Source organism: Microcaecilia unicolor, chromosome 4, assembly GCF_901765095.1.
Source record: "Microcaecilia unicolor chromosome 4, aMicUni1.1, whole genome shotgun sequence".
NCBI classification, from domain to species: domain Eukaryota; kingdom Metazoa; phylum Chordata; class Amphibia; order Gymnophiona; family Siphonopidae; genus Microcaecilia; species Microcaecilia unicolor.
The window spans coordinates 6,616,827-6,635,346 of record NC_044034.1 but is presented as its reverse complement, the minus strand read 5'-3'; the positions used below and the strand labels follow the sequence as shown (position 1 = coordinate 6,635,346).

The following is an 18,520-nucleotide window of genomic DNA, read 5'->3' as shown; positions in this document are numbered from 1 at the left end:
TAGAACTAGAAGACGTGAATTGAGGTTGAAGGGGGGCAGACTTAGGACTAATGTCAGGAAGTATTTTTTCACGGAGAGGGTGGTAAATATGTGGAATGCCCTCCCACGGGAGGTGGAGGAGATGAAAACGGTAGTGGAATTCAAACATGCATGGGATAAACACAAAGGAATCCTGTTTAGAAGGAATGGTTCCATGGAATCAGCGGAGATTAGGTGGAAACGCTGGTAATTGGGGAAACAAAATGGGAGCTGGGCAGACTTCTACGGTCTACGCCCTGATCATGAGTGAATAGATAGGGATGGGCTGGAGTGTAAATTTTAAGGGGCTTTGATGTTAGCTTCAGAGCTTAGTACAAAAACAGTACTGGGCAGACTTCTACGGTCTGTGCCCTAAGAAAGGCAAGGACAAATCAAACTCTGGTATATATATATAAAGTAACACATTTCTGTTACTATGTTTGATTGTTAAATAACCCCATGTTCTATCATTATCATATTACCCAAAATTCTTCTGTTATTACTAAATGTATACTTTCCCATGTATTCTCATTATTCATGATGTATTGTAATCCATTTTGAACCCACAAAAAGGTGGGAAAATGTGGGATACAAATGCAACAAATAATACCATGTAAAATGAGTGGAGTGGAACAGGTGGATGTGAAGCGTCTGTTCACGCTTTCCAAAAATACTAGGACTCGGGGGCATGCGATGAAACTACAGTGTAGTAAATTTAAAACAAATCAGAGAAAATGTTTCTTCACCCAACGTATAATTAAACTCTGGAATTTGTTGCCGGAGAAAGTGGTGAAGGCGGTTAGCTTAGCAGAGTTTAAAAAGGGGTTGGACTGTTTCCTAAAGGACAAGTCCATAAACCGCTACTAAATGGACTTGGGAAAAATCCACAATTCCAGAAATAACATGTATGGAATGTTTGTACGTTTGGGAAGCTTGCCAGGTGCCCTTGGCCTGGATTGGCCGCTGTCGTGGACAGGATGCTGGGCTCGATGGACCCTTGGTCTTTTCCCAGTGTGGCATTACTTATGTACTTATGAGTTTATCTTGTTGGGCAGACTGGATGGACCGTACAGGTCTTTATCTGCCATCATTTATTATGTTACTATGAAACAGAGGCCATTACCTCTTTCTCGGGTGGGTAATGTTATTTATTATTTATTGCATTTGTATCCCACATTTTCCCAACTATTTGCAGGCTCAATGTGGCTTACATAGTATTATTAACATTGTCATTCCAGGATATCGGATACAGTTAGTATTGTGCAGAGATTAAGTTAAGGGAAGAAAGAAGAAGGAAGGCAGTGATTAGGGTAATTATAGAAGGTGGGTTTTCATAACTGAGTGGGTCTATTAGATTGTAAGCTCTTTAAGCAGGGACTGTCTTTCTTCTATGTTTGTGCAGCGCTGTGTATGCCTTGTAGTGCTATAGAAATGCTAAATAGTAGTAGTAGTAGTCTCTTGTAACCAGAGCTAATATTGTGATGTCATAATGCCTCAGGCCACCAATAAGAGCCAACCTCATCAGTGATGTCACAATGGCTTGATTGTCCTATACTTGGCTCACTTTTATTACATAGCTCTTTGAGCAGGGACTGTCTTTCTTCTATGTTTGTGCAGCGCTGCGTAAGCCTTGTAGCGCTATAGAAATGCTAAATAGTAGTAGTAGTAGTCTCTTGTAACCAGAGCTAATATTGTGATGTCATAATGCCTCAGGCCACCAATAAGAGCCAACCTCATCAGTGATGTCACAATGGCTTGATTGTCCTATACTTGGCTCACTTTTATTATATAGCTCTTTGAGCAGGGACTGTCTTTCTTCTATGTTTGTGCAGCGCTGCGTACGCCTTGTAGCGCTATAGAAATGCTAAATAGTAGTAGTAGTAGTTGGTGAGCTGGATTAGTGAGGCTATTGGTTGTCATTGTAGGCTTTGTTGAAGAAATATGTCTTCAGAGATTTGCGAAAGATGGTTGTTTCGTCGATTGTTTTCAGGTCTGTGGGTAAAGCATTCCATAACTGTGTGCTCATGTAAGAGAAGGTAGTGGCATGCATCAGCTTGTATTTTAGTCTTTTACAGCTGGGGAAGTGCAGGTTGAGAAATTTGCGGGATGATCTTGTGGCGTTTCTGGGAGGTAGGTCCACGAGGTTTAGCATGTAGATTGGGGCGTCTGCGTGAATGATTTTGTGTACAATCGTGCAGATCTTGAATGCAATTCGTTCCTTAAGTGGGAGCCAGTGAAGTTTGTCTCTTAAGGGTTTTGCACTTTCATATTTAGTTTTTCCAAATATGAATCTGGCGTCAGTATTTTGGGCAGTTTGGAGTTTTTTGATAGTCTGCTGACAATATGCTTCCGGAAGGGAAACCTCTGTTTTTTGGCAGTGACGTGCTTAAGGGACTGATTTACTAAACTTTTATTCACAGAATGAGAAAAGAGCCTAGTAAATCAGTTTCTAAAGGAGCTCCTGCTGATCACAGAGGGGATTCCGCCTTCCCCCTTCCAATATACACACTTCAATTTCACTGTGAACAAAGGGATTGGGCTCAATCTTTCTTTTAGATTCATTCCTCTCCAGTAAGCTATACGCAAGTCACTTTTTGCAAACAAAGGGTGGGATTGTAAATATATCCCAGTTTTTTCTAATGACATAAAAAAAAAAACAGACAGAAATACACTGTTGCAATATTACAGTTGCCACCCTAAACACTTAAAGAACAGTCTTCCATATTCTCAATTTTTACGATACAGAAGGAACTGCACCAGTAAAGAAGATTTCAAGGCGCAGGCAAAAAATCTCATACGTAATTTGGAAGATCGAGGTTATCCTGCTAAAATTGTGAAAAGAGTATACACTAGAGCAAAACATAGTGAACGGAATTATTTACTGCTGGATAACAAGTCTTGTGACAAAAACGACAGTTTTGAGACATTTATTCTAAAATTTACGAGGGGAGGGGAAGAGGTGGGTAATGTCATTAGAAAAAACTGGGATATATTTACAATCCCACCCTTTGTTTTCAAAAAGTGACTTGCGCATAGCTTACTCGAGAGGAATGAATGTAAAAGAAAGATTGAGTCCAGCACGTTTGAAATCAGAAACCATGATCAAGGGACCAAGGGGCCACTCAAGTGTGGTGGCTACAGCACTTGCATCATCACCAGAGAAGGCAATGAAGTCACTAATCCGGTGGATTCTAAGAGATATTTTATCAATTCCTATACCAACTGTCATTCCGATCATGTGATTTATGCGTTGCAGTGTCCCTGTTATAAGTTGTACATAGGGAAAACCATGAGGCAATTACACATTCGGCTAATGGAACACAAATCTTGCCTGAAGTGAAAGCAACCGGGGTCCCCCTTAGTAACACACTGTAACATCACCAAACACGAATTTGCACAATTTCGCTGCTTTGTAATTGAGTAGATCAAAGCAGTTATGAGAGGAGGAAACAGAGCGAACCGGCTCCTACAATTAGAGCAGGGGTGGGGATCTTCAGGCTAAAATCCTTAGAACCTGGAGGACTCAACACTACAATTCAATGGGCAACATTCTTCAAGTGCAAGCTCTTTAAATTTTTCCACCAATAGAATGAGAGGTGCATTAATGAGCGTCAAGAAAAGCAGGCGCCATTTTTAAACAGCTTACAGAGCATGGCGAAGAGAAGTTACGCTGGGAGAATAGTAAGTCTGTTTAAAATGCTTGTTTGGATACAAAAGTAAAGGGGTGACGCATGGATTGTTTAGTGTTTTGAAACACGTTAAGAATTAGAGACGTTAAGACCGGAGGATGGCAGTTTTCAGTGGTTCATTTCTAATTATAGACACCAGCATAACCACGAGGTCTATCTCCTTGAAAAAGCCGAATACTGGAATACTAAGATAAGTGCTTGATGCTTTGTGATCAAAATTACATAAGAAAAAACAGCAAATATACAATACATTGAGAAATCTAAATTGTATTTTTCAAAAAGGAGATTTTTTTAGCCGATGAAGATCTCACCCCGTGTAATCAGAACACAAGATTTTCTGGATTGGGGAACAGAGGCTTTTTCCTCCATCACAGTGTGAGAATTATTGCCACGTTGTTTACAACCACTCTTTGAGGATTAAGTAATATATCAAAAAAACACACACAAATAGGGAGAGTGATTGAGAACCTCTAAAAGCTAAGAATAATGTAGCACTGGACAACCTGCACCTAAATGATTTTAAAGTAAGTAGGAGCTGGAGAAAGACACAGGTCTTTTAAGCGTGTTGGGGGGGGGGGGCGGGGGAGAGAGAAATTTTTGATATAATGTAAGACTTCTTTTATTGTATTTCGCCTGAAGCTTCATAGAGTGAGGTGAGTACTCAAATGATTTTAAAGTCAAGTCAGACTCAAGTCAAATATTTACTATGTATCCGCTTGGCTGGTTTCAATGTCAGAGGCTGCAAATGAATCTGTTATCCACAGACTGAGCTGCTCCTCATTCGGTCCTATTGCATTTCTGGATGTGTCCTGATTTTCTTAGAAAAACTGACAAAAAAATGTTGACTTCACATCAAGTTTCAACTTGTAAGCAATAACGTCAATTGACAAAGCTTCATTGACATAACTGCTCAGCAATTTCCAACTTGAGCTAATTCAGACCCTTTACGTATGTGTCCAATATATAGACACAGATTTTTCATATTTATCAGGGCACCTAAATGCTCCTCTATTTTTACAGATACAAGTCTAGACTCCTTGCTCCTAATTTGTCCCATGTCTAAAATGATATAACAGACAACAGGACTAAGTGCCATTCCCTTAAGAGTAGGTGTTTCTCTTCTGTATTTTGGACAGAACTACAAAAGGCTTTGTCCGTTTGGGTCTAGGAGGAAGCTGACAACATTTTGGTTAAAATGTTGAAGAGCCTGAAAGGCTTATGAGAAGCAGCAAGAACTTGCCTCTCTTCATGGCCGACTAGGCCTTTCAAAAGGAAGGGGAAGGGGGAGAAGATATAGCTAGGACTAACCAGTAAAGAGGAATGAAGACAGTAAAGACCCAAGGAAGGTCTGGAATTAGGATTTCAAGTTAAGAGCATAAGTTTTCTGAAGGAAATCAGTCAGAGGTTCCAGCAGGACTGAGCCTGCAAAATTGGATTTCTGAGTCTTTTAAGGCTGGTGGCACCTAGAGGATGCATCCCACTTGACATCCTACGCCAGAGGTCTTCTCCATTGTGCTTTGGGTCCCCAACTGGCTGCAGGAGAGTTGAAAAATATCTTCCCGCATGGGGCCATGACACCAACTAATGTGTGCCAATGACATCCATTCTCAATTAATCTGTGTTTGTTCTCCCCCACCCCTACACCACAATATCTCCTTTTCCCCATCTCCACAAGGTCCAGCATCTCCCACCATTCTTTCTCCCTGGTTTCCCAACCAGATCCAGCATATATCCTACTCCCTCTATGGCTCCCCTACCAAACACCTTTGCCCCAACCCATCTCTAAAGGCAGGAGCTCAAAGCATTGCCTTATGTGGCAGAATTGCACTGCTAGGGAGTCAGGTGCCACCATTTTGAAAAAGGGAGGAACAGGAGGAAGAAGCAATTGGGCACTGCTTCTGCATTAAGAAGGAGGTGGGTTTGAGGGCCTGTTCAGGGTGGACCAGGGTGATGTTTAGGGCAGCTGGGAGCATCAACAGGAGCCACCATTGGCTCACAGGCCTTGCACTGGTGAATACTGTCCTACAAAGTTGAGACTATGGTGTAAGAGATTAAACCCTGCTGCATCCTTAGCCAACAGTAAGGAGAAGTTTAATATTTGCAGAGTTTTGTCTTTCAGAAGAGGGCATTTTCCTCTGGTAGTCTGCCCCCATGGATATATATTTTTTCTACAAAACGTTCAGGGCACTGCACTGTATACTTCACTTAAGTATCAGAGAGAGCATGTGTGATGTTTGGTGGAATTGTATCCTGTTAGAGGGTCTTTCAGGGAGCAAGATGCGCGATGAATCAGTTTATTTACTGGGATTTATTAATTGCCTTTATGAAGAGATTCATCCAAGGCGGTGTACTGCAGGACTTACAATTTTGTTAACAGCATAACAACAGTAAAATCACCAAATTTAAGCATAAATACAAATCAATGAGGTAAACTTGGAAACAGTGAATTGAAACCTAGTAATAGGACTAACATGAAACAGTATCAGACATACACACACTTAACAGCACTGTTGAACAATCAAATAAACAGAAACATGATAAATGTCAGTATAATAGAAATGATACCGTAACAGACAACATGGAAGAACATTCAAATAACAGAGATATAATACGATGCCAGTTAAACAGGAAACGGTTGTTTACCCTTCCACCAACACAAAAGAAGAGGACGCTCCATGAAACTGATGTCACCTAGAGTAAGAGTTGGATAATCAAGTCCTGCTACAGTATGTGCAGCTGGTGTTAATCCTTGGGTATGTGACTAGCTAAGTTAGTTATTTCTTTTAATAAAGGCTTGAGAGCAGAATGGCAAAGACCTCAAGGAGGGACGCCTGTGATCTCACATCGGGATGGTTCTTTTGCTGATCCAATATAAGTAAACATACTATTTCCGGAGAGATGGCCATAATACATGGTAATACTATACACCCAGTTAGCAGAACGGCATCTTTGCCAACTTTCCAGTAAGCTAAGTGGCAGTGTTTCTTTAATTACAAAGCTGCACAGTCACTTAACATGAAAAGCTTGGACTACAAAGGATACAAGCATCCTCATGCTAATATAAATACACTAGTAAAAAAGGCCCGTTTCGTACAGAAATGAAACGGGCGCTAGCAAAGTTTTCCTCGGAGTGTGTATGTTTGAGAGAGTGAGTGTGTGAGAGAGAGTGAATGTGCGCGCGTGTGTGTGTGTGTGACAGAGGGAGAGTGAGACTGGGTGCGAGTGTGTGTGTGAGAATGAGAGTATGTGCCAGGGTCTCTCCCCCCCCCCCCCCCCCCCCGTCTGTCTCCCAGTTGTAGTTCCCTCCCAGTTCCAGGGGGGTTCCCCCGTCCCTTTTTCCCAGTTGCAGGGTCCCCCCTCCCAGTTGCAGGGTCTGTCTGTGTCCCCTCTCCTTTTGTCCTCAATTAGAAGCAGCAGCTCCTAGGTTTGCTTGTTTGTGAGTGTATAGCAATGACGGCTGCGTGGGGGAGTTGAAACAGAGATTAACCAATGGGCTTCCTTGCTTACCGTACACTTGGTTGGGTCACTTCCACTCCTGTGTATTAAACGTCCTGAAGCATGTCATAGGTTTGCTTCTTTTGTTTTCAGTGAATGGGATGACGGCTGCGCTGGAGTGGTAGCCAGTGCTGTTCCCCCCCCCCCCCCCCCCGCTTCCGAGTCGCCAGTGGTCCTCGACCCCGAGCCCTCACCCGCCTCCTGCACATTGGACACTCGCCGCAGCCATTTGCTCGCCGTGTTGCCGCCCTCCCTCTTCGTCCTGTGCGAGATTGTGAACCTGGCCTCTCTCCTGCTTTCAGCTACTGATTGGCTCCTTGAATGTGCTCCGCCCTCAACGTCATTACGTTTGACGCGAGGGCGGGGCCCACATCTGCTGCTACAGAGCTTCGAACAAACGAACTGGCTTCATTGACGTCAGTGGTCAATGGAACGTTGAGAGTGCTTTTTATGTCCAGATGGGGCGTGGCCTAGGGCGCAGATGGGCGTGGCTGAGTGCGGGAGTCCGAATAGCCTAGGTCAGGAGCCACAGTTGGAGAGAGGTGAGCTTCAGAACGTCTGAGGGGGATTCAGAATGTCTGAGGGGGATTTTATTTATATAGATTGTTGGTATAAGATAACTTGCCTTCTGTTCAGCTCAGGATATACCTAAAACAATTATGAATTCCATACAACACATCACAGAACTAGGTCCCATCATCTCATTAACAACAGAGGTCTCCTGCTCACCCTACAAGCAAGGGCTGGCTAAAGCCTGCAAGAGGAAGGGAATGGTGTGGAAAATGAAACCTGCAACCACCTCTCCAGCTGAACTTAACATATTTTCTCTATCAAGTGTCACTATCTGTAATCCCTATTACTATGTAAGCCGCATTGAACCTGCTTTGAGTGGGAAAGCGCGGGGTACAAATGTAATAATAATAATAATAGCTCAGGAGGCATGCACAGCTCACTAACTCTGTGCCATCAGGGACTCCCAACCCTCTCCAGTCACTTCTTCTGTTTCCAGTCGTCTGCGTGTAGCAGGTTAACTTCTTTACTGGGAGAGAGAGAGAAGCAGATGGAGAAGTTCATTTTTTGGCATGAACAGTTGTTCTGGTCCATGCTGTAAAAGCTTTGAATGGCACTCATCTGCTCTCATATTCCATGACAGTAATAGGAACAGGGTTAAGAGATGGAAATTTGGGAACAGTGCACCCGTCACTCCCTCAGGAACAGAGAAAAAGGGAGAGATAAGGCCAGAGCAGAAGGTAATGAAAGAAACATGCCCTAGAGATAATGCAGGCCATGAAGCGTTAACATTTGTACCAGCAGGCTACAACTCCCTCAACACAACTGAGAGGCCAAAATAATAAGCTCAGCACATAGTTTCCTAAGACACATGAAAAAAATGTTGTATCCAATGTTATAACCAAATTGTATGCAGAAACACAAGAGAGCACAATGGTCGCCTTTGTCTATTAGCAGAGAATCGACAGCACTGGTTACGCACATGTGCCTGTCTGGAATGCTATCATTACTGGTATGGGATTACCTAGATTTCTGAAGTTGAGCGCTTTACCCATCATTCCACAGCCACAGCACCTCTCCCTTAATTGTACATTTGGTGACCTGATCCCCATTCCCTTGCTGTTTTTAATTTTTTTTTTTAATGTATCCACACAAAAGAGAAGTTTACAGGCACGAAGTCCTACTAATGCTAGCTGCAAAAGAATAAGCTAACTTTCTATTTCTCCTCAATCATAAGTGACAGCCCCAGCATGAGAAAACAGGCGTTCAAGCCTTCATGTCTTCTGCGCACATCTTTGCATCTGGGTTTAATAGTTAATAGCTTCACTGCCGTTGGATTTAAACAGACAGTGTGATGATGAATCTTTGCACACAGTTTTCTTGTGCGTTGAGTTCTTTTCTGCATAGGAAATTGTGTGTTATCATCCATGCTAAACTCTGCACAAAGCCTCCTGAAGTCATTCCGAGTCACAGCTGGCTGGATATCATCTAGCCAGGCTATGGGTGGTTAGGATGCTGCATATTTAAAAACTGGTTCTGGAAGCTGTCTACAATATTATGAAACTTGGCGGTAAGGAGTGGAGGAGTGTCCTAGTGGTTAGAGCACTGGTCTTGCAATCCAGAGGTGGCCAGTGCAAGTCACTTAACCCTCCATTGCCTCAGGTACAAAATTAGATTGTGAGCCCTCCAGGGACAGAGAAATATCCAGTGTACCTGAATGTAACTCACCTTGAGCTACTACTGAAAAAGGTGTGAGCAAAATCTAAATAAATAAATATTCCATTCAGAATCTCAAAGAATAGCACCATTCCATGCAGAACCCCCAAAAATATCAAGATTCTGGAATCCTAAAGAGTGACAAGATTCCATGCAGAATCTCAAACAGTAGCAACATTCCATGTAGAACCCCAAAGGGTAACAAGATTCTTTGGGGTGGAGGAGTGGCCTAGTGGTTAGAGCACTGGTCTTGCAATCCAGAGGTGGCCAGTTCAAATCCCACTGCTGCTCCTTGTGATCTTGGGCAAGTCACTTAACCCTCCATTGCCTCAGGTACAAACTTAGATTGTGAGCCCTCCTGGGACAGAGAAATATCCAGTGTACCTGAATGTAACTCACCTTGAGCTACTACTGAAAAAGCTGTGAGCAAAATCTAAATAAATAAATAAATAAATAAATAAATAACAAAGGTGTAGTGTGCAGATGTACATTTAGAGAACAGTAAATGGGGGTGACAAGGGGTGGCATGTCACCAAAGTGCAAAGCTTTTGAAAAAGTAACCTGTTCCGGGGCAGAGGGAGCTGCAGCGAACGAGCGAAGTTCACGTAGTCGGAGCCCACAGGCATGCGCCGTGGCACCCCCCAGCGGCGTGCACCCGGGCCGACTGCCCCCCACCTTGGTACTCCACTGAGTAAGGCACATACCTATAACTAATCTATGCCCCTCTAATTTGTTTTATTAACTGTTTATTTATTGGGATTTAAGTTGAACACAGACTGTTTGTTCTATGAGTTTCCCTAGAAACGGGATGTTGGATACTGGCCTGTAACTTTCAAGTTTGTCCTGGTCAAGGTTGTTTTTCTTCAGCAGAGGGCGAACCAGCGCCCTTTTTAATGCTGTTGGTAGTTGCCCATTAGAAAGAGAGGTGTTCACAATTTTTGTGGCGCCTTCTATAAGGCCCATACTTGCCTGCTGCACTATCTTTGATGGGCAGGGATCGAGGGAGCAGGTAGTTGGTCGAAGGCCTCTTAGGATTTTGTCAAGGCTCTCCTCTGTCATTAGGTTAAAAGTGTTCCACCTGTCTCTGTCAGGAGGGAGCGAGTTTGTGCACCCCTGGTTCACTGGTTGGGGACTGGGTGGGATTGCCTGTAAATCCTGGTGGAGACTTTTAATTTTGTTGGCAAAGTATGCAGCAAAATCATTGCAGTTCAGTTTAGACTGGGCAGGCTGGTTTTGTTGTGGGGGCTGCAGTAGGCTGTTTACTATACTGAACAGCTGCTTGGTTGAATTGGCAGCCTGTTCTGTTCTGTTAGGATTATAAATGAAAAAGTTCAATAAAAATTACACTTAAAAAAATGCGTATCATCAAAAAGGATTCTGATTTTTGAAACAAATTTGTATTCCTTGTTCTGATTTTTAATAGACGTGTCCTGCAAAGGATTATTCTTAGCTCTTATTAAAAGAAATTTGGTTTTATCCACATTTAATTTTAAATAATGCTATTCATCCATTCCTCAACTATATTTATATTAACAGAGATAGTTAATTTTGACAGTTCCAATAAAGACGGAATGGGAATAAGAATAGTAATGTCATCTGTATAGATGAAAATTAACAGACCAGCCTGTTGTAACAAAAAACCTAGAGAAGACAGGAACACATTAAACAAGATGGGAGAAAGTGGAGATTTCCCAGGTACTCCATATGTATTGATCCAACTTGATGAGAACTCATTATCCATTTTAAAAAACATAGTAACATAGTAGATGACGGCAGAAAAAGACCTGCACAGTCCACCCAGTCTGCCCAACAAGATAAACTCACATGTGCCATTTTTCATGTATACCTTAACTTGATTTGTACCTGCGTTTTTCAGGGCACAGACCGTTTAAGTCTGCCCAGCACCATCCCCGCCTCCCACCACCAGTCCCGCCTCCCACCACTGGCTCTGGCACAGACCGTATAAGTCTGCCCAGCACTATCCCCACCTCCCAACCACCCGCCCTGCCTCCCACCACTGGCTAAGCTTCTGGGGATCCCTTTCTTCTGCACAGGATTCCTTTATGTTTATCCCACGCATGTTTGAATTCCGTTACCGTTTTTATCTCCACCACCTCCCGCGGGAGGGCATTCCAAGCATCCACCACCCTCTCTGTGAAAAAATACTTCCTGACATTTTTCTTGAGTCTGCCCCCCTTCAGTCTAACTCGAGAAAACTTTTAAACCAGAGTAAAACATTACCAAAGATACCAAAATTTTCCAAGGATTTGCAATAGAATAGTGTGATAGACTAAATCGAAGGCAGCCATAAGATCGAATTGCAGCATTTGTGTGCAAGTTGGTAAAAATGTAACGTGCAAACTTAAACCACATTTAAATGTGAAATTCAATTCATTTTATTGACTGCATGCTAAATACACCTTCAAGTGAGGACAGCAGTAATATGAATTCTACCACCAAAACACATAGCCTCAATGTGCTGCCTCTTGAAATCCCCCAAGCTCCATCTTAAGTGGCCCAAAATTAAACGGATAGTTAGCAAGAGATTTCTCTTCCTCAAACTCTGCTAATTGCAAGCTTCCCCCTTCACACCACACCAAGTTCCATCAACCTCACCCAGTATTATCACATCCCTCCTGCCCTGAACAGCATCAGATCACATTGAGATCCCATCTATGAGGTAGCACTACATGACTACTACCCCCCCTCTAAGGCCCTCTCCCAAACTGAAGCTCTACCATTCCTGGAGGGTCTGGTTCTTCATAGGCAGAGCCCTCCTTCCTAAACCATTGCTGTTACTACTAACTGACACCAATAGGCAATGCTTCATCAATCGTGTGACCAATCACTGACTAGTGGTGTCAATCGGCAACTGTAAGCAGAGTGGACCTCATTCCAGCAGGGTAGGAGATGGCTTCATGTTAATGGGAATCTAAGGCACTCAATGGGTGAAGATCCCTCATGGTCTGATGGTGGTTGATGCTGCTTGGGAGGGTTGCAGGTGGAACCAGCTCATGATTCATTTGAGAGGAGATAAAATCCCCTGTGCTAACTAGCTTACATCCTACATTGTCTATTAAGATGTTTTCTTGAGTATTGTGGTAAAATTGTAAGTGGTACAATAGGCCACAACATGTACTGTTATTTGAATAGTTTTACTGCTATAATTGTCTATTGCCTCTCTTTGATGTTCTTCCTATAAACTATTTTGGGTGAATTTCTACAAAAAGGTGGTAAATAAATCTAAATCATTTGGGGCCAGTCAGCACAGAGAATACTGACCTAACCAGGGAACGGAACTCAAATCCTTTGCAATGCAATGCAGAGCACTGTAATTGAGCCCCAAGCTGGCCCCTGTAATCCTCCTCTACGTTGCACAGAAGTAAGGTGGAAGAAATGACTGGAAGGGAAATGTCTGCACTTACCTCTCTTGCAGATCATGCAGACTTTGTTCAGCTCGATGCAGACCTTCTAGGTCCTTCATCATTTTCTTCATGTGCTCCTTGGAGTAGCGATTCTGGATGTAAGCGAACCAACAGCCGCCCACCCCAATGACAATGGATACCACCAGCATGAAATCCTTCAGGTGATTATGGCGTGTCACTACACAAAGACAGGAACATATATTAATTATTCTCATCATCGCAGTTCAGGAATATATGTTATGTACTTTTGGAAACAGTAAAGATGCGCAGAAGGAGCAGGCCCAGGAGTAATGAAGAAAAGTTTCATTGTGGAAAGGGGGCTGATTACATTGAACAGCCTCGTAGGGAGGTGGTAGAGGTACAAATGGCAACAGAAGAAAGACAAGGGAAGTGTGACTAAAGCTGGTGATCAGAGGACAGATTACACAGGCCTCGTGGTCTTCAACTATCATCATATCCTGCACTTTTTGCTTTAAGCAGACCTGTGTTTGTGCTTAGATGTTTTGGGAGATATGACCTGTCACAGGAAGTCCTAGAATTTCCCACCAGGAAGACCAAATTTACCATGGGTTTTGGGATCTGTCTATTGACCAAGATAATTACATAAATGTTGGCTTTGTTTTCTCCTATTATGCAACGGGATGGATGGGGTGAGAACAGAAGAGAAGATAACGAGGAAGCAGAGAAGCAACTCAGAGGCAGCAGTATGATTGAGGAGGGGTGAGCGGTCTATAAACTTTGTAAAAACAGATATCCACCTATCCACAGTCAACACACTGGGGGCCAGTGCAGGAGTCAGTGGCTGAATATGAGGGGGCTCGAGAGCTGGTACCAGGCTGCCAGAAGACCGACACATCGGCACCTCCTGTATAGAGTGTGAGAAGTCCTCCCGGCGCCGACGCTTCTCGGTGCCGAATCCATCAGCTCCCTGGAGCTCTCGGTACCGTGCATGGAAGGAGATTGATGGTGGTGCTTCTTAGCCTTCACTCGACGCCTGTCATTGAGACTTCTCAGTACCGAAGAGAAGGACATGGAATCTTCACGCCTCCTCGGGTCCGACGAACGTCGGTCCCAGGGGGCCTGAATAGCAGTAGGCCTCGAGACAGGTGGAGACCCACTCGATGCCTCGCTGCTCCCAGCGCGATGTGGTTGCTCAGCAGCCATTACCTGTGCTCTTGAAGTCGATGTCGCCGACCTCGGTACTGCTGACGATGCCGACATCTAAGGACCGGACTGATCAGCAAAAGGTTTTTCGCGCTGAGCCTCTCGAGCAACTTGGGTCCGCTTTTTCATCAAAAGACACAGCTTACAAGCAGCTGGGAGATGATCGGGCCCAAGGCAAATTTTCTCCTATTTGTTTTAAATCTACCATATTCTAGCTTCATCTTGTGTCCCCTGGTTCTATTGTTGTTTGAAAGTGTAAACAAATGCTTGACATCTGTCCGCTCTACTCCGCTCATTATCTTGTAGACTTCTATCGTATCACCCCTCAGCCGCCTTTTCTCCAAGCTGAAGAGCCCTAACCTTCTTAGCCTTTCCTCATAGGGAAGTCCTTCCATTCCCTTTTATCATTTTCATCGCCCTTCTCTGCACCTTCTCAAATTCCTTTATATCTTTTTTGAGATGCAGCGACCAGAACTGGACAATATTCGAGGTGCAGTCGCACCATGGAGCGATACAACGGCATTATTTTTATTTGCTGCACTTGTATCCCACATTTTCCCACCTATTTGCAGGCTCAATGTGGCTTACAAAATGTGGCTTGCATCCACTCCAGTAGAGGAGTGTGGTAGCCGTGTTAGTCCACTCTTAAGGTTGTCAATAGAAATCAAACCAAATAAAACATGGAAAAGAAAATAAGATGATACCTTTTTTATTGGACATAACTTAATACATTTCTTGATTAGCTTTCGAAGGTTGCCCTTCTTCGTCAGATCGGAAATAAGCAAATGTGCTAGCTGACAGTGTATATAAGTGAAAACATTCAAGCATTACTATGACAGTCTGACAGGGTGGGAGGATGGGGGTGGGTCGGAGGTATGCATGGGGACATCAAAGCATATCATTGATATTCTAACAGGATGGATGTGGATAGGTGAGGGTTGGGGTGATCAACAGAGAAATACAGCTTTATGGTTTATAATGGGCTAGGAACCCCAGATCCTTGTTAAGTCCTTTCTGTTGGGTGTTAAAATATTCAATCATTCTGACTTCAAAGGTCTTACGTTCTTGTATGGTTTTAAAGTTACCTTTCAGTATTCTCACTGTGAAATCACTGGTACAGTGAGAATACTGAAAGGCAACTCCATTATTTTTCCTACCACTAACGTGAGATTTACCGGTCTGTAGTTTCCCACTTCTTCCCTGTCTCCACTTTTGTGAAGAGGGACCACATCTGCTCGTCTCCAATCTCACAGAACCTCTCCAGTCTCTAAGGATCTATTAAATAAATCTTTAAGAGGTTCCGCCAGGGCCTCCCTGAGCTCCCTCAGTATCCTGGGATGTATCCCATCCGGCCCCATAGCTTTGTCCACCTTCAGATTCTCCAGCTGTTTACAAACTCTTTCTTCCATAAACGGCGAAGTATCCACGCCATTCCCAAATATTCCTTCAGCAGCCAACCGCGGTCCTTCACCAGGATTTTCCTCCGTGAACACCAAAGAGAAGTAATTGTTTAGCACATTCGCTTTATCCTCCTCACTTTCCACATACCCATTCTCATTATCTTTCAGTCTTGCAATTCCATTCCTATCTTTTCTCCTTTCTCCAATATATCTGAAAAAGGTCTTGTCACCTCTCTTTACATCTTTAGCCATTTTTTCTTCCACTTGCGCTTTCGCTAGCCGTATTTCCCTCTTCGCTTCTTTGAGTTTAATCCAATAATCTTTTCCGTGATCCTCTCGTTGCGTTCTTTTGTATTTCTTGAACAAAGCCTCTTTTGCTTTTATTTTTTCAGCTACTTGGTTGGAAAACCATATAGGCTTCCTGTTTCTCTTGGTTTTGTGTTTACTTTCCTCGCGTAAAGATTGGTCGCCATATTTATAGCAGCCTTCAGCTTTGACCACTTATGTTCCACTTCTCCTACGCCTTCCCACTTCAACAGCTCCTTTTTCAGGTATTCCCCCATTTTATCAAAACCAGTACTTTTAGTTTTGTGCATCCACACTGTGCCTTCGCCCTTGTATCAAACCATACGGTGTTGTAGGAATCCTAAAAACTTGACTGGCTGAGCGTGTCCCAAGGACAGGATTGAGAATCCCTGCGTTAAGGTAATGTGCCAATGACACTGTTAATAACCAGTGGAGGAGTGGCCTAGTGGTTAGGGTGGTGGACTTGTGTTACACAAAATCTTGTACAGATAAATCCAAGAACGGTTTGCACAGTGTGCAGAAAACTGTGTATCACTGCCAAGAAGCAGATGAAAGCCTGGTCCTTTTCCCAAGCCTTTAAATACATGCAGCAACTGACTATGCACTCACTCCACATCGGGACCAGCTCCTCATACATTACTGAACTGTAAATATAATTTGCCTTCAATTTAGCCATCCATCTATTTATCTCAATGACTAGTCTGTGTGTCTCTGCCTCTTTGGCTGCCTATTAAGATATTTCATGGTACTGCACTGACATTATGAGCGTCATATTTTTGTAAATTGAATGTTCCAATGCATGTCTATTTAGATGTACTATTTGTATTGTGCATTGTTTTTATCATATCTATATTATATGAATGTGCTTTCCATGCAGAGTAGATACCCCGGAGAGAGTGGAAAACATGAAAAACGATCTGCAAAAGTTAGAAGAATGGTCTAATGTTTGGAAGTTAAAACTGTTAATGTACAGAAGTACAGAGTGATACATTGAGGGAGTAGACATCAAAGGGAGTCGTATGTCCTAGGAGGTGAGAGGCTGATATGCACAGACAAGGAGGCAAACTTTGGGGTGATAGTGTCCAAGGATCTGAAGGCAACAAAGCTGTGACAAGGTGGTGGCCGTAGCAAGAAGGATGCTAGGCTGCATAGAGGTGTAACCAGAAGAAAAGAAGGTGTTGATGCCAGTGAGGCCCTCACCTGGAGTATTGTGTTCAGTTTTGGAGGCCTATCTTACTAAAGATGTAAAAAGACAAAGTGGTCCAGAGGAAGGCGACAAAAATGGCATGGGACGTATGAGAAGAGACTGGAAGACGTATACCTGGTCTGCTATGATTACATAAGTATTGCCATACTGGGAAAGACCAAAGGTCCCTCAAGCCCAGCATCCTGTTTCCAACAGTGGCCAATCCAGGTCACAAATATCTGGCAAGATCCAAAAAAGTACAAAATATTTTATACTGCTTATCTCAGAAATAGTGGATTTTCCCCAAGTCCATTTAATAACGGTCTATGGACTTTTCCTTCAGGAAGCCGTCCAAACCTTTTTAAACTCCGCTAAGCTAACCGCCTTTATCACATTCTCTGGCAATGAATTCCAGAGTTTAATTGCATGTTGAGTGAAGAAAATGATACGTTTTAAATTTACTACATTGTAGCTTCATCGTATGCCCCCTAGTCCTAGTATTTTTGGAAAGCATGAACAGACACTTCACATCTACCCATTCAACTCCACTCATTATTTTATAGACCTCTATCATATCTCTTCTCAGCCGCCTTTTTTCCAAGCTGAAGAGCCCTAGCTGCTTTAGCCTTTCCTCATAGGGAAGTCGTCCCATCCCCTTTATCATTTTTGTCGCCCTTCTCTGCACCTTTTCTAATTCCACTATATCTTTTTTGAGATTCGGTGACCAGAATTGAACACAATATTCGAGGTGCGGTCGCACCATGGAGCGATACAAGGGCATTATAACATCCTCATTTTTGTTTTCCATTCCTTTCTCAATAATACCTAACATTTTATTTGCTTTCTTAGCCGCAGCAGCACACTGAGCAGAAGGTTTCAACGTATCATCAACGACGACACCTAGATCCCTTTCTTGGTCCGTGACTCCTAACGTGGAAACTTGCATGACGTAGCTATAATTCGGGTTCTTCTTTCCCACATGCATCACTTGTTCACATTAAACGTCATCAGCCATTTAGACATCCAGTCTCCCAGTCTCGTAAGGTCCTCTTGTAATTTTTCACAATCCTTCCGCAATTTAATGACTTTGAATAACTTTGTGTCATCAGCAAATGTAATTACCTCACTAGTTACTCCCATCTCTAGGTCATTTATAAATATGTTAAAAAGCAGGGGTCCCAGCACAGACCCCTGGGAAACCCCACTAACTACCCTTCTCCATTGAGAATACTGACCATTTAACCCTACTCTCTGTTTTCTATCTTTTAACCAGTTTTTAATACACAATAGAACACTACCTCCTATCCCATGACTCTCCAATTTCCTCTGGAGTGTTTCATGAGGTACTTTGTCAAACGCCTTCTGAAAAGAAGGAGCATAAGATGGATGGGACTGGGGGTGGGTGGGAGGGAGCAGCACAAAATGGATGGGACTAAGGGGGGTGGGAGGGAGAAAAAGCATATGATGGATGAAACTAGGGGGGTGGGAGGGAGAAAGAGCATAAGATGATTGGGACTAGGGAGGGGAGCAGAAGATGGATGGGACTAGGGAGGGAGCAGAAGATGGATGGGACTAGGGAGGGTGAGAGGGAGGAGCAGAAGATGGACATGA

At 43.3% G+C, this 18,520-nt stretch overlaps 1 protein-coding gene across 6 annotated transcripts in view; it reads right to left on the bottom strand.

The window, feature by feature from the left end:
* STIM1 (stromal interaction molecule 1) overlaps positions 1 to 18,520 on the bottom strand; it is a 296,537-nt gene that overhangs the window by 82,730 nt on the left and 195,287 nt on the right. For all 6 annotated transcript variants that reach the window (XM_030199835.1, XM_030199832.1, XM_030199836.1 and 3 more), the window contains exon 7: positions 12,854 to 13,031. In XM_030199835.1, the coding sequence (XP_030055695.1) occupies positions 12,854 to 13,031 (178 nt within the window). The remainder of the gene's footprint in view (positions 1 to 12,853; positions 13,032 to 18,520) is intronic.